This window comes from Sceloporus undulatus, chromosome 1 (genome assembly GCF_019175285.1).
Source record: "Sceloporus undulatus isolate JIND9_A2432 ecotype Alabama chromosome 1, SceUnd_v1.1, whole genome shotgun sequence".
Taxonomy (NCBI): Eukaryota; Metazoa; Chordata; class Lepidosauria; order Squamata; family Phrynosomatidae; genus Sceloporus; species Sceloporus undulatus.
Window position 1 is genome coordinate 215,473,275 of NC_056522.1, and position 16,067 is coordinate 215,489,341.

At 37.5% G+C, this 16,067-nt stretch overlaps 1 protein-coding gene across 5 annotated transcripts in view; it reads right to left on the bottom strand.

Annotated features, from left to right (window-relative positions):
• Positions 1-2,124: 2,124 nt before the first annotated feature.
• TANK (TRAF family member associated NFKB activator) overlaps positions 2,125-16,067 on the bottom strand; it is a 48,328-nt gene continuing 34,385 nt past the window's right edge. For 4 of the 5 annotated variants that reach the window (XM_042479938.1, XM_042479904.1, XM_042479914.1 and 1 more), the window contains 5 exons: positions 15,162-15,320; positions 13,990-14,063; positions 12,251-12,369; positions 9,652-10,229; positions 2,125-3,582 (listed from right to left, as the gene is read on the bottom strand). In XM_042479938.1, the coding sequence (XP_042335872.1) occupies positions 3,415-3,582; positions 9,652-10,229; positions 12,251-12,369; positions 13,990-14,063; positions 15,162-15,320 (1,098 nt within the window). In that variant the 3' untranslated portion in view covers positions 2,125-3,414. Of the gene's footprint in view, positions 3,583-7,035; positions 7,153-9,651; positions 10,230-12,250; positions 12,370-13,989; positions 14,064-15,161; positions 15,321-16,067 lie in introns of all 5 variants that reach the window. The other variant, XR_006105079.1, reaches the window with a different exon arrangement.

The following is a 16,067-nucleotide window of genomic DNA, read 5'->3' on the forward strand; positions in this document are numbered from 1 at the left end:
AATAATAATAATAATAATAATAATAATAATAATAATAATAATAATAATAATCTTTTGCAAACCTGTTTGTTCCCACCAAAGATGCTAATACTATTCTGGCATATTTCTATTGCCAGAGGGGCCCTGATATTTTTTATTAATGAGGATGGCATGTGCTTGCCTGAGGTAAATTTGATGACTGAATGTATGAAGAGGAAAGTCAGATAATGCAAAATACATTTTTTAAAAAGCATACTCTTTATTATATTGCTACCATACCATTTAAGAAATACAGGATCTGAGACCACTTTTAAGAAACACAGTTCCTTCTCTTTTAAAAGCATTTCCTCAAGAGCATCATTTGCAAGTAAGCGTAAGTTGGTATCCCAAACCCTGTTATGCCATACATGCATTCATAAAAGTTTTGGCTTAATGGTTTCATTACAGTAAAACAAAACACACATTGTAGGTCACACTAGAGACAAAACCCTGCACAGTACCATTTATTTTAGTGGAAAGGCAGTTAACAACTTGTCAAAGCAGATGAGAGGTTGCAACCAAAGTTGTAGAGAGACATTTGTATCGCCAAATGAGTTAAAGATTATGCAAGACATCCCCCCTCCCACTGCCCTTTGTGACTTGTAAAACGGGCATTTCATGTAATAGAAGACATTTTGAGAAAGTGAAGAAATTAACAGCACATAGAGACAATTAATTAAAACTCATTACTGTACAATTATTACATCTGGAATGAAATACCAAGATTATGCATGTTGCAAAAATTATCGTTGTCTTTAAAAAGTACTACAGTCTGGTGTCCCAGGAAAGGGGGAAGGCTGTAAAACCCTTTAACATTGACAATATACTTCAACTATGCTGTTTTTTTGAAAACATAAAAAAAAGTTATATATGTATAAAACCATACCCCCAAACCCCAATAAATGCTTTTGTATTCCTGAAAATCTAAGACGTCCATACTAGACCTACTGCACTTGTTCCTTGTATCTTTTTATGTACACGGTCTGTATCGAGAGCCACCAGTTGTTCCTCGTAACTAACTAATGTTCTTATTATGAACCTGATGAATGGTCAAATCTAGCCAGCACTTGTGACGTTTCAGGCAGGTGATTTTTTTGTTGCTTGCTGGAAAATGAACCTTAGACTTCCTGGATGCAAAGCAGCAAATGCTTGACCACTAAGCTTCTTCCGCAGTAACCTACAACTACTGCTAGGTAAGGGCCTTCAGCTACTGAAATGTCTGGAGATAGTTCTTTTCCTTATGTTCTTTTCCTGTTTACCAGTCCAGAACTGTAACAATTCCTTCTTGTCTGGCTGACAGGGACTGTCTTTATCACAGGCTTCCAGTCTTCTCTGCATATGACAAAGCTGAAGGGATGGTGATTGGGAATGGGTAAAGATATGGGTTGGATGAGGGCAAGTGAACTTACTGGAACACTAGGGGTGTTGGAAACAACAGAGCAGCTGGTTTCTTCCTGTTGGAGAGCAAGTATAGGAGTCAGGCTACTGGTCCACCTTAGTTGGTTTACACTGGCTTGCAGTGGCTCTCCAGCAGGGAGTGAATTTTTGGTGGGAAAAGCATGTGCTCTGCCACTGACCTATGGCCTTTCCTCATAATTATGTTTATTGAATAGCAATGCTACTATTCTCTACTGATACTCAGCAGGATATTTATTAAATATGATGGATGATGGAAAGCCCCCTGTCTAAGGGAGAGCAATCCAGAAACAGATTCTCTGTGCACAGATTGCCTTATTCCTCAAACCTAAGAGAATGAACCAAAGGTCACAGAGCTCTATGGATTCAACAGTGTAGCCTGATGAATGCCTCTATGAGGAATGACTTAGGGAGCTGGGGATGTTTAGCCTGGAGAAGGGACAGTTAAGAGGTGATATGACAGCCCTGTTTAAATACTTGAAGGGATGTCATATTGAGGGTGGAGCAATATCCTTTGTTCTGGCTCCAGAGAACAGGAGCCAGAACAAAGGATGCAAGCTCCAGGAACAGAGATTCCACCTCAACATGAGGAGGAACTTCCTGACATTAAGGGCTTTTTGACAGTGGAAGACACTACTTCCTTGGAGTGTAGTGGAGTCTCCTTTCCTAGAGGTCTTTAAACAGAGGCTGGATGGCCATCTGTCAGGGGTGCTTTGATTTGGATTTCCTGCATGGCAGGGGGTTGGACTGGATGGCCCTTGTGGTCTCTTCCAGCTCTATAATGATTCTATGATTCTATGAACAGCAGTACACACATTACAGAGCAGGGTTCATATTGTCTGTGTGTCCTGTTCTCCTGATAATTGGGCTTTTTGTGGGAGGGGGAAAGTGGGAAAGCAGAAAAGAGGAAATAGAACATTTACAGTGATGGTGCAAATTCAATAATTAGAGAGTGAGCACAACACCAAGTTCAATATGAATATTTCACACTGGCCTTGAACAACAGCATTTAGGTTTTAGTTTTCGGAATCCACATTCTGAATACTACTTTTATTATGGTAATAAAATTATTTAAGCAATATCACTTGCATAAATAATAACTGAGGCAAAACCACCTCTGAGTATTCCTAAGAAGACCATATGAAATTCATGAGGTTGCAGTAAGTCAACAAGTGACTTGAAGGTACAAACACACACACACTAATGCTGAACCCAGAGTAGGCAAAATTACAAAGCTCCGCTCCAGATAATGCTTTACTCTGTTCCTGACTGCTCCTAGGTTACATGGGCCACGGGTAAAACACTCATCGTAGGTAAAGCACATTTCATGCACATGCATTTAAACACATTTACATGTAGTTTCAGGTTATCTGTTACCAGTAGCCATTGTGGATGTGCTCCTGGTATTCTACTGCTATTTCTAAATACTCCTTGGAGTAACAAAACCCCCCCAAATATCCAGTTAAGTGCTTAATCTGTGGCCTATACCATGTCTGTATGCACTTGGAGCTGCATACTAAAATAAATAGGACTTGTTCCAACACAAATAATTAATGACATCATGTTACAATGAAAGGCTTAAAAAGTGTAAAAAAATGTTCAAAGGCATCCTAGGGAATAAAAAGTCCTTTAGAAACACAAAGGCACAATAGTTCTAGCATTACCAACTCCATACTTGAATCAAGAGTTCACATAGTTCTTCTTTTCATACAAGATGGTCACAATCTTCAGTTTCTTTGACCCGAACCAAGCTTTTGAAGGGAACATGTGGCTAGGAGTAGAGCTGCCACATTGTTTCCTTTTATGCCTTGAAAATTGGCTTTAATTATACTAACAGTGTGGCATATGGATCTGGATCAATTCTGTTCTAAATGCAGCCTTCCGTTCTGATACTATGACTATATGTACTGAATTCCAGTACAGTAACTACAAAGTTTCAATTTAAATAAAACTTATCTGTGCTCCAGTGACACTAAGACTTCAGTTGAAGTGTGAATTCAGATGCCTCAAAAAATCCTCCCTGGATGTAAGAGATGGTGGGAAAACTTTCTGACAAAATTCACATATTTCAGGCTGATCAAGTTCTGGGTTTGCAGAAGCAAATGTCAATAAGTCACTGTCTTCACCGTGATATGGTTTCCAGAGTGGCTGTAAGACGTGGAAAGAAAAGTCAGTACTTTGTATAAAGTAAATGCTGGGTTTTTTTCATTGGCTAGAGGGTGTTTTTGCTTTGGCAATTGTATAGCAAATATAGTATAGATATCCAAATATCCTGTTTGTAAACTGTCCCAAGGGTGGTATGTAATTACTATAAAATAAATTAATAAAAAAATACAGTGACTTCAAAGTCAAGGTCTGCTGTCTCAGCCTAGGATTTTTACTGCTCCATCCCAGATTCGTCCCTTTTCACTCGCTGCCCCTCATTCCTGGAACCTCTTTCCCCCTTGAGCATGGGTTATCACTTCTTTAACCAGCTTCAAAGCTGAGCTAAAGACTACTGTTCAGGGAAGCGTTCCCAGGCATTGCAAGATTATTATTTGATGTTTATAATCTGTTGCCTCCTTTGTATTAATATGTATTACTTTATTATTTTGTAAAATGTACGCCATAATCAGGCTTATTTTTATCTATTACATTGTGTAAATCTACAGCACTATATAAAGTGTAATAATAATAATAAAGAGTAATAATAATAAGTATCCTTTTTGTGTTGCAAATGGATGTTAAATTTCCAGGAACCTGCAATCACATGGCCAGGAGGAGGAAGTGCAAACCTATAAGTAATACCCCTCTATACCATCAGAACTGCGAACAGAAACAGCAAAATGCAGGCCTATGACTAACATCTTTAACTTTTTTCTCCAGTATGGTTTTTAACACCTTGCCTGGTGAAGAAGCCAATGGAGCTTCTAAAGCTTGCAACATGTATATTGTTCAATGTGGTCAATAAAAGTAACACTGTTTGGTGTATTTTTGATGTTACTGGATTTGCTCTGTGGCCTACCCCTGGATGTTTTCATCTATAGATGAAGCTTTGCTAAAACTAAAAGTTTTGCTTTTTATATGAAGTCCCCAAAATTTGAACATATATGGCTGAATCTGCTTAGGTCTCAGCACAGAGTCACCAAATTAATGAAAACTTGATAAATTTGAACACTTATGGAAATTCCATGCATTCATGGGTCTATCCTAGTTGAGACTAGCAACTGAATTTAGGCCATAAAATATTTGCATTCTAAAAATGTTTAATTTACCAACTGAGGCATTTCTTGGTATTAATTCAGCACAGCAAATGTATGTGCTATACTTGCTATTTCACAGTATGTTAAAGCACTGGTACTAATAGTACATAAGAATTCTGATTCAAATGGCACCCCTGTTTTTGGTTTTTTTAAATTGATGTTGTCAGAGGAGATAAGATTTGTTAAATTAATAAACTCAGTATTTGATGAACACAGCTGAAGAGACACAAGCTATAATTTGGGGGTTATATGTACATCCATGTTCCGGTTATCTTCCAGGATAATTTCTTGTTATTTCTTACTGTACTAGTAATGAGGTTATTACTTATTCTTTTGTTGCAATTCTCATTTTGTCCAAGCAAATGTTTTCATGGGCAAGTATTTGCTCAATTTTCTGAAGATGTTGTCCCTTGGTTAAAAAAAGTTAAGTACGTGTATATTTTGTATGATGCTAGAACAGTGACAAATCAAATCTGGAAAGAAGAGAAAAGGATGGAAGGCAAGCAACATATTTTTACAGTTGCTTTAGTTTATGTGACCACTTTATCTCAGGATAAGTATTTAAGTAATAAGTTAAGAAGTAAGTGAGCAAAGAAGATTTGAAGCTAGATAAAGAAAACTGTGTTCAGAAGATTTTTTGATAGGTACCTGTAAGCACTTCATTACAAGCCATTCATATGTTTCAAAACCTAAAAACCTCTGATATACAGCTATTCATTTAAAAGAGGTGGGACACAGATGCTTTAGGAGTTAAACCCCTGTCTAAACAACAGTTAATATTTATCAAAAGGCTTTAGTAGATTTTGGACCAAGGATATTTTGCTGTGGTCAGTCATCAATCCTTGCAGAACACTTGCAGGCTAATTAGATGTAATTACATCCAAGTTCTAAGAAACAGTCTACCTTTTGTTGGTGTAAATTGCTTTGGAAATGTGTCTAGGCACTGATGCATATTTTAAATATCACTATGGAAGTGTACTTTTAATTACTTATTTGCAAGTCGGTCTTGATTTAAAGTGGCAGTTTTAATAACAATAATATGAGGCTGTAATATTTGTACCATTCTTGCTATACTTTCTTGATTTAAGCATGCACTAGCCAGAGGGACTTGTTCTTAATTTTTTTTTACTCACTGCATTTTAATCTGGAGTCAAACTGTTCTCTCACTTATCAAGAGGTTACACCGGACCAAAGGATCTTATTTCTGAGAAGGCATCAGCATCTATTGAGGATTTATTTAGACAGATATAAGCTGTCACACTGGCTTTTATTTTAGATCTCTGCTGGCAGCTGTGCTTTTTACTGGGTGGAATCACATATATGTGCAAGGTTTTTGTTATTATTAGTGATTTCAACCAATTCATTATCTGCTTTCAACTGACTAAGCATTAAATAAAATTTCATACTACCACAACTTCAGTCTTAAGACCTTCTTTTGAGATATTGAAGGAAACATAAAATAACTCGCAACCTAACCAAGAAAAAACTACAACTCATTCTTAAAAGGAAAGGCCATCTTTAGTATTTTCTATTTCGGTAGCACATTGGAAGTCTCAAAAACAAACAAGTATATCCTTAACATGCAGCTCATTTATTAACATATACTCTTGCCAACTGCTAAAGTAATACTGTAGTTGATGCACGCAGCCCTACTTATTATCTCACTTTTCCTTTCCTTTTTTAAAAAAATGTTGGCACAATTTTCAATTGTCAGCCAAATGCTGGGGCCTGGTGGTGTAAAAAGAGTGTTAGAACCCTAAAAGATCAATCAGTATAAGCAAATACGATTCCAAATAGGAAGAGATTCATGCAGATGCTGACGTGTTTTGGTGAATGGGTGTTACATGCATTCATTTTACAAGGATACATATGTTCTCTCCATATATTTGCTTTTCTCACTATGAATAGCTGTGCTTTCTGACCCAGATCCCTGGATAACACAGAACACAAAGATGCCTCAAAGTCATAACCCTTCAGTTCAGTCCACATTTTCATTCCCATTCTCCATTCCCATTTGCAGTGGAACATTTTCAGTCCAGGTGTTTGTAAAATTACAATCACCTTTTTCTATTTAGTGTCTACAAGGAAGAGCCAAGTTTATTAAATCAGCTGAGAGTCACAGGGCTAATGACTTAATAGATGCCAATTATACTACATTTAAGTTGCTTCTCATCTTTGTTTGTTAAGACATGTAGTAAACACTTGAAAGAATATCCTTCTCTAATCAAGGAAGTGATAGTTGGGGAGAAGATGATACATCTGGCATACAAGTCAGCACTATGAGGACAAGACCCACAGTGTATCTTTTGTCTACAGACTCAAGCATCTTAAAACATGTCTTCACATTGGTCACTTATACCATGCAGGTAGGTGGTGAATTTCCTCAAGTCATGTTCAATTGCCTTGTGTGGCAGCTACTGGGAGTGAAGACATCCACTCCTCTGCTGTCTTACTGACTGCATCTCAAGATCAGATCCTACAGTTCATAAGGACACATAAATATCAGTGGAAGCTTTGGCTGGCACATTCATTCTGCTTCTCTCAGTAACAGGACCAGTTCCCTTTTAAAATGCCCCAGGGAATCTTTATTTATAGCAAATGGACTTTTTGCATTTTCCATACTGCTATTAAAAGACTATGGATGCATCAAAAGAATTAAACTATCCCCCTTCTTTTTTCATTAGCTGGACTTGAAGTACTGAGGTCTCAATCCATTAAAATAACTCTCAGTCTTCATACACGAAAGGGGTATGAATACATTTAGAAATCATGATGAAGGTAACAAAATATTTAAGCAAATACATGCAGTAGTACATTTAATGGCTTCTAAAATCACATTGGCTTCTTCTGCTGAAGTTTCTGGATAAGATGCACAATTTTAATCAGAGGCCTTATGTTCTCCATTCCTTCCTGGATACAACTAACAAATATTGGAACTATTTTCTGTTGCCAGTTTTCTTTCCAAACGTAAACACTTAAAATATCAAGATTTCCTGGCTGCCACTGAATTATAGTACTGTACTGGCCATTCACATTTCAGAATATGTACCCTATACTTTTTATGATTTATTTCAAACATATAAAATCTTCTAGCTTCATGCCTCGAACGCAGTGGCAGTTCAACACCAATTTTCCTGTACTTTTTAAGCTGCATATTCCTCTATCAACCTGCAATCACATATCAGCTATTTCACATGCTTTAATATACAATGCAGGGTGCCACCTATTGAGAAATGAATACACAGACTAGTTAAAAGAACAAGCAGGAGACATATTGGAGAAAAGGGAAAGTAACAAGTAATAGAGTGGATGCTTTACAACACCACAGGAATCTTAGTAGTAATAGAAGAAATAGTTTAATTTGTTTTGATCCAACCCAATTCAGAATTTGATGGGATGCAAAACAAAAACTGGTTAGTCATCAAATAATTCAATGCAAAAAAGTAAAGCCTAGCACAAAAACAAGCCAGATTTGGCACAAAATAAGTAATCAATTGTGCATTACTAATGTGGAGCTCCTTATAGTTATTTCAGAATAAAACTGAATGAAGGCAAACAAGAATTTGAGCAAATGAGCTTAAAATTAACTGTCAATTTGTGAAATGGCAGAAAAAGGGGAAAGTGTACTGTATATATCTTTTGTAATTTGTAGAAAAGGAGCCATGACACATAACAGTGCTGGTACTTCACGATTACATTCAACCAACTTTTAAAAGTCATGCATTAATTCATTTGTTTTCAGCAGGGTTAGTCATTTTAAATGACAAGAATACCACTGCGAATTTGTTGAAGACCATTTACAAGTTCCTAAAAAAGTCTATTTACAGAAATAATTGATGTTTTTGAAATGTAAGATTATGTATTTTAATACTGTCAGTTATTAGATTAAAATGTATTACTTCATTCCATAGCTGTACAAAATATTAGATCACCTTTTCTTCAGTTTAATATGGTTCATAAGTGAAATTATTAACTGGATTTAAGCAATTTGAAATCCATATATAGCGCACACTTAATCAGATGGAAGCCATAAAGACTTATCTCTTAACAGAAGTACCAACATGAGAAGATTAAATTCAAACTAAAATATGTCTGGAATGAAACTGCCATCAGTATGTATTGATTTTATATGTCATGGATTCTTAAGTTAAAGGCAGCTTTGGACCCTGACAGTATGCTACAGAGACAGTAACTATTGTGATTAGACAATTAGATTAAGCTCAACGCAACCAAAATTAAAATCTCTACACAGTCATGAAACTCGCCCTGCCTCACAGGATTAGTAAAGTACAAAGCTGCCTTATTCATCTAGCTCATTTTTGCCCTTTCTGAATGGCAGTAGTTCTCCAGGGTCTTAAGCAGAGAAACAACTTTCCCATCACCTGCTTTTAATTGGAGAGGCTATGGCCAAAAACTGTGCCGCTGTACACACAATGTATGTGCTCTATACCACTGATCTACAGAATGGGAGAAGAGATCCATACAGCCTACCCGAATCTTACAGTGGAAGGGCAGAAAAGAAAGTAACAAAAAGAAATAAATGAATTGTAATTTCAGCAAAGTCTACTCTCTACACACAGAGCTGCCCAAACAACACAGAACATGGAAACCTACATTTGCTGGACAGAGATTTCAATGGAAGCCAAAATTATATACAAATAACTTGCAAAGGACTGTGTATCCTCAGATACCTTTATATAAAATTGCAAGAAAACCAGCTTGCAACAAAATTGTAAAACAGCTATGAGCCCCAGGTTTGGGGAAAAGGCAGGGTATAAAGACAGAGAGAAAAGAAGAAAGAGAGAGAGAGAGAGAATCTTAGGCATTTGGACTAATGCAAAAGTTTTGAATTGGGCTGCATATAATAAGTTAAGTGATGTGTTTTATACTTGGTGTTTGCTAGCTAGCTTAAACAACTTCTACAACATGCTTAGTTTTGTAGCTTACAGAATAATGATGTACAAAACAGTGATACCTGTTGAGGTGACCCAGCTGTTACTTCATTTCCTTCTAAGGCAGGAAAGTGTATTTCAGAGTCATCTTGTTTTGGGAAGACAGTGGTCCCATAGTTGTATAAGAAAGGTGCTTTAAAACCCAGGGTCTTGTCTAAGGGAGTCTGGACATGTGTGTTTGTCTGGCCTGAGGCTTTGGCTACACTGGTAGCTGCTGGATTATGCACAGCTGAAGTAACTGGATGAGTGCCATGCTCCTCAAACAAGTTACATTTCACCTCGCTGTAGCTCACATCCTGGTCTTCAAGGTCACTATTAAATTGCTGATCCTGAAGTAAGGCTTCAGTCCCTGGACTGTACGGGATTGGTGGACTTTCTGTGGTACTCTCTAAGAAAGTGGTGTCACTGTCTGTAGGTGGGAATTTCACATTCAGTTTCGAGAGGGACTCAACCGAGTTTTCCTCCTCATCTTGGCCTGTTTCTCTTGCTGTGATGGCTGTGAAGTGCGGAACTTCTCTGTTTATGCCCCTTTTAACCCAAGGACTGCACACCTCATCTGCTTGTTCATCAGTGCACTGGATAGGCTTGGAGAATGGAATTTCTATAAAGGTAGATGACAAGGAATTGGTTAAAGGGTATATAAAACAGACTGGAAACATGCAGCCTCTGCATGTTGTTGAACTGCAACTGCCAACATTCCCCAACATGAAATAGGGCTGTTGGAAGTTGCAGTATAACCATATCTGAAGAGCTATAAAATTCTCTCCACAATCCAAGAGATGAGTTTAAAGCACATCATATTATCAAACTAAACACCTAGATTGTAACATCAAAAACTGCATGTATAAAAAGGAGGTTGTGCCTTTAGGCATCCCCCGCCCCAAAATTTTGGCATGGGCTGACATCACTGGCTGATAGGTCTCCTCCATTTGTAGTTGGTTTACTGGAACTCATCACTGGAAGCAGAAATACATGCTGCACAATTGCTCTTGCACCTCTTTATCATGTAACCTTCTCTTCTAGTAGCTCAAGTAATTAAACCCAGGATAAGGAACAAATGCCCCTCTCTATACTGTTGTACTGCAAACTCCATCATGCATCACCACTGTCTATGCTGGTTAGAAATTATGGGAGATGTAATCTGGCAACACATAGGAAGTCACATGCTCCCTAGCTGTAAATAACACTACCACTTTTTCAGGGGATGACTGAGTCTTGCTCACTAATATAAATACATGGTGTTATACGGAAGGCATTTTGTGGACGCTATATATTATCAGATCTTAGAATTTGCTTGAATCAGTCATCATTAGTCTCACTTCTCATTCCAATTTTAATTATGTCATCTCATTTATGAGACACAATGGACTGAATCTTAAGAAGTATTCCCAGAAGGAAGCTGATGAAGGAGGAGCTTTTTGCTTCTTCCTTTGTCCAGATGATGCCACCTTTCAAAACAAGGATCCTGACCCTACCTCATTCAGGAGAGATATGGGGAGGGCCTTTCCGTGAGTTCTCTAGCACCAACCTAATGAAATGACAGTGGTTGAGGAATTACAAATAATTAGTTTGGGGTTCTTTTTAACCTAATGGGATTTTAAGTCAAAATATGTGGAGAGCCAAAGAACCCCACCCCACCCCCTTGGTTTAGAAATGGTCATTGCTGGACTATCTTTGAAGTCTTCAGTGCTGAAATGGCTGCAAGGTTCCTCTTCCTTCTCTTCATGTGTTTCCTACTGCTGGATATCATCATGAAGACAGAATAACTATGATGATGACCATCCACTGGACAAAATATATAAAAGGGAGAAGATTTGGCTTTGCAGCCATTTCAGCTCTGAAAACTACAAAGCCAACCCAAACCATGAAGATGTTTAGCCAAGAGATAAGTAACCTTTGCCCTTCCACCTGTGTTCCACACTATAACTTCCGCAAGTCCCATCCAGTACGGTCAATAGTAAAAGAAAAGAGAGTTAGTCCAAGGGATCTAAGGGGCTTCCACATAACTTTGGTAACAGCCAAGTGCACATGTTTATCACAGTGAATTTGGCAAGACACAGAAAATCACCTGGGGTACAGAAGAACAAAAGCCAAGCCTGGATTGATTTAATCCTATAAAGCCCTCATAAGAACTTGAAGGGCTTAGCCTAGAGATACCGTATGATGAAATAACTATGTGAGTTATTGCTAAACTACAATAGTTTTTAAAGTCAGCTATAAATATGTCAATACCAGGAGCTAGGTGTACCTATATGATTAGATTACATAAAATATGATATAAGTGAATTTGATCAATTTAAGCAGTATCAGTAGTTGGGATCCAGGACTGTGAGCCTCTCATAATCAGCGACTATTGTGGCAGTACTTGATTAGACAGTCCATACTCTGATCCAACAGTTGTGGTTTATGAAGTAGAATTCATCTCCAAACAAAAATGCAGTAGATCTTCACATGTATGCAACTCACTCAGAATGTTACTATGCAAGCCCCATGGAAAGGAATGGATATTACAAATTGGTACTGGCCACAAATACATAGTGTACAGTGTAGTAAACAATAACAAAGCATATAATTCAGCTGAAAGAGCAGGATCACACAATAAGAGAAGCAGTAAAGCGATACCAGTTACAGGTTCTCTTCGTAGGTTAAATTTACTCAGCTGGTCCGTCTGTGCTCTTGCTAATGTGCGTATGCGGTAAAATTCTTCCTTCATGCTCCAGAAAACAGCCTCTAGTTCATCCCTAAAAATTAATAGTTTGAGATGTAAAGCACTGTCCTATTCTATGTTATCTTCTTAAACCATTTACAGTGGTACCCCGGGTTACGAATTTAATTCGTTCCGCCGCCACTTTCGTAACCCGAAAGGCTTTTGCAAGCCGAAAACCCATAGGCGCTAATGGGGAAAAGCCGCGATTTGGTGCGAAAAAGCGCCGAAAAGCACCAAAATTTCTTTCGTAACCTGAAATAACCTTCGTAACCCGGAACAGTTTTTTTCAATTGATTTTTTTCGTAACCCGGAAATTTCGTAAGGCGGCGCATTCGTATCCCGGGGTACCACTGTACCTGGCAAACATAATACTGGAAGCCTGATATCTCATCAGAAGCCTGACCCAGGCCAGAAGAGACATGATCTACGAGATGTGTGATATGATCTCCTAAGTTGCTTTAAATAATAATTGATAAAGAAGTTGGTGTGTGTGTGTGTGTGTAATCTGAAACAGAATGTCCTGGGGGTAGGTGGGAAGGATTTAGCCATTTCCTGCTGCAATGCCTCCCCAAACTGCTACTGTACCCATCTGACATACCTATTGCCCGGGATGAACACCAAGGTAGGATGGCTCTATCCTGTGTCAATAACCTGCATGGTTAAACTTGTTTTACAGTTTTCTTTACAGTTTAAGAAAAAAAATATTAAGAAATCTGAGAACAGAGCTCTATGTCACATCTATGTTGGTACTTGATATTAAAGCAAAATGAATCTTGAGAGGCTTCCTGCGATGTACCCTTGAAAGCTATTAGAAAAGTCTTTTCTCCTGTTATTATCACACTCTCATGCCTTGTACCATCAATAGACATCCTTAGTGAAATTCTTCAGGCTATGCAATGCTTAAATACATGGAGTGGTAATGGTGGTGGTAGTGTATGTGGCAAGGTTGTCAGGATCTGAACTTTCAAAAATGTAAGAGAGCAAAAGCAATTTGCAGAGATGTATGTCACAATTATGTGACTTTCTAATTTGAACTATGGCATAGAGAGAGGGGAAGCCAATCCTAAACAGTGCCACTGGGAGACCCTGGCGGGACTAGTAATGGCAGAAGAGTATCAGAATCCATCTTTACTGTCTTCCCATGTCCTTCACCCCCCAAAGCAACAGCAAACCTGCTTTCGGAGAGCTATTTCTAAAGCCTCAGTCTCAAAACCTTTCCCAGCCCAGTGCTGGAATGCACAGAATAACCAGATCCAGGCTTCTAGTGGGATTAAATCGATCTATGCACTAACTGGTCAGGTGAATGCTTTGGTGCATGGGGACCAACCTATTCTTCCATTATGACTATATGTTTTCTCTCTAAATTAAAGCAACAGAAGCACTGTTGCTGAAACACAACCCAAGTATTTATTAATTTATAGTTTCTGGATTTCTATTGCACCTTTTCCCAAAAAATATGACTCAGAGACAACTGGTTTATCATTTAACTGAATCTTTGTGCACATAAACATGATTTCTAGGCTTCTCATTCAATAATCAGATGTTGGAGAAGACCAGGGGGAGCAGCAAAGATTTTAAAAATTAGGCAGCAAGGTTAAACAAAAAATAATTACAAAAAATAAAACTGATTTTTTAAAAATAAAATATGATGTACCTTTCATAGACAGCTGCACCAAAGGGCCCTGGAGATAATTCCTGCCTAGATGAAGCAGGCTTTTCATTCCTTGCCTTTAAAAAAAGATCAAACATATGAAAATGAAGATGTTTGTGTTACAACAACCTAACAAAATTCATCCACATGAATTAACACATTAAACATATTAATATAGTAACATCTTTGCAGTGGCACTAAGCATGGCCCTCTCCCTTATTAAATTAGAACAAAATAAAATATTAACTTTTTGGGAAATCTAATATACCACATCTCCATTTATCGTTAATATGCCCAAACTATTTAGATGCAGAATACTTAATTAATGGGGGAGCGACAGTCACACTGTCATGGGTAATGTAGGCGACTCCAACGTTTTGCATTTTTCAGTAGTTCATTTCTTATTATTAAGTTCTCTAATAATTCGGTCCTTTCTCATACAACATTTTGCCTTTGCATTCCTTTATATTTCCCACAATCCTCTTCAAACATACACTGACCAAAGTACAGAGAACTAATGCTGATTGATATTTACTGTACGCATATAGGTATGTTCCCCTTCTAGCAAGACAAATATCAGTAGAAAGGTGCAAGCATGAAGAGCAGTTATTATATTTGACTGCCACCTTGTGGATTAGCCCAATATTACATGGGCGTTTTATTGTAAAACCTGCAACTAAAGTTGTTAACAATAATCCACCTTTTGTGTGGCTTTAAAAATGTGAAAGGTTGCCTGGCAAATGAAGCCAGCGTGGTGTTTGAAGCAAAAACATGATTACTCAGGCATGGCAGATTGTGTATTTGCTTTCTGAAATGGTATTTTACAACCACAAGGTAAGAAAACCACTTGTCATTTACTCTTTACAAAATATACACAACCAAGTAATAGTTACATCCAAAGGGAGAGAAAACAATCTGAGAATTGCTACATCCTATTAGGGTGGGAAGAAATAAGGTGTGCATGTTCTTAAGAGCACAAAACTATATTATTTAGCTTTATGCATTTAGTTTATGGTTTAGAATACTATTTTTTCTATGATGTTAAGAATGATGTTTTGTATGATGTAGAAAAAAATGGTAATATGTGAGAAACAGAAAGTGAAAGAGAATTTTCATCATTAGCAAACATTTAGATCCCTCTATAATGTTTTTATCTCTTTTTCATATCTTGGTACCTGTATGTAATTTTGTGCTTCATTCATTCCTTTTAGTTGCTTTTTCAGATGCCTTATTTCATCTTCTTTGATGGTGATAATAGATTCAATTTTTTTTTCTTTTAAATTATTCTCTTCTTCAGTTTGCTTTAATTTTACACTCTCACTCGCCAATTGTTCCTAAAACAAGGGAGGGAGGAAGAAAAAAACCACCACCACAGTTGGTTAATTTTCGGGGTTTGTGCAATGCCGTTGTAAAATAGATTGTTGTAGGCTAAATTAATCTTAGCAATCTGTGAAAAAGCTGTGAGAAAGGCAAATTTCATGTTAGGGATCATTAAGAATGAGACTGAACACCCCTCCCCCAAACTCTGCCAATATCATAATGCCTTTATATAAAATCTATGCTGCAAGCATGATTAGAATCCAATGTACAATTCTCGTTACTGCATTGTAGGGCTGGAGAAGCCACAGAAAAAGGCAACTAAATGATCACAAGGCTCAAGCAACTCCCTTACAAGGAAAAGTCACAATGTCTGGGGCTTATTAGTTCAGAAAAGATAACATAGTAGAAGTAAATAAAAGTATACATGATGCTGAGAAGTTAAAAGAGAAATTCATGGTTATCTAATGTGAGAATCAGATAAAAGAATTTATTAAAAGTACAAAATTCTCTACCACGTGTGGCAATTGGCATTAGCCTTAATAGCTTTTAGAAATGGTTAGACAAAATCATAACAAAGAGAGATAAGGATATCAATGTTTGTTAGTCATATACTGTCCCCAGGATGAGAGGCAGCATGCTACTCAACATCATTGGCTGGGGAACATAAGTGGGAAGGTGTTATTCCCCTCATGTCCCAAAGAGATCTAGTTGTCTACTCTGGGAAAGAGGATATGGTCTACACCAGCCTTTGGCCAAATCTA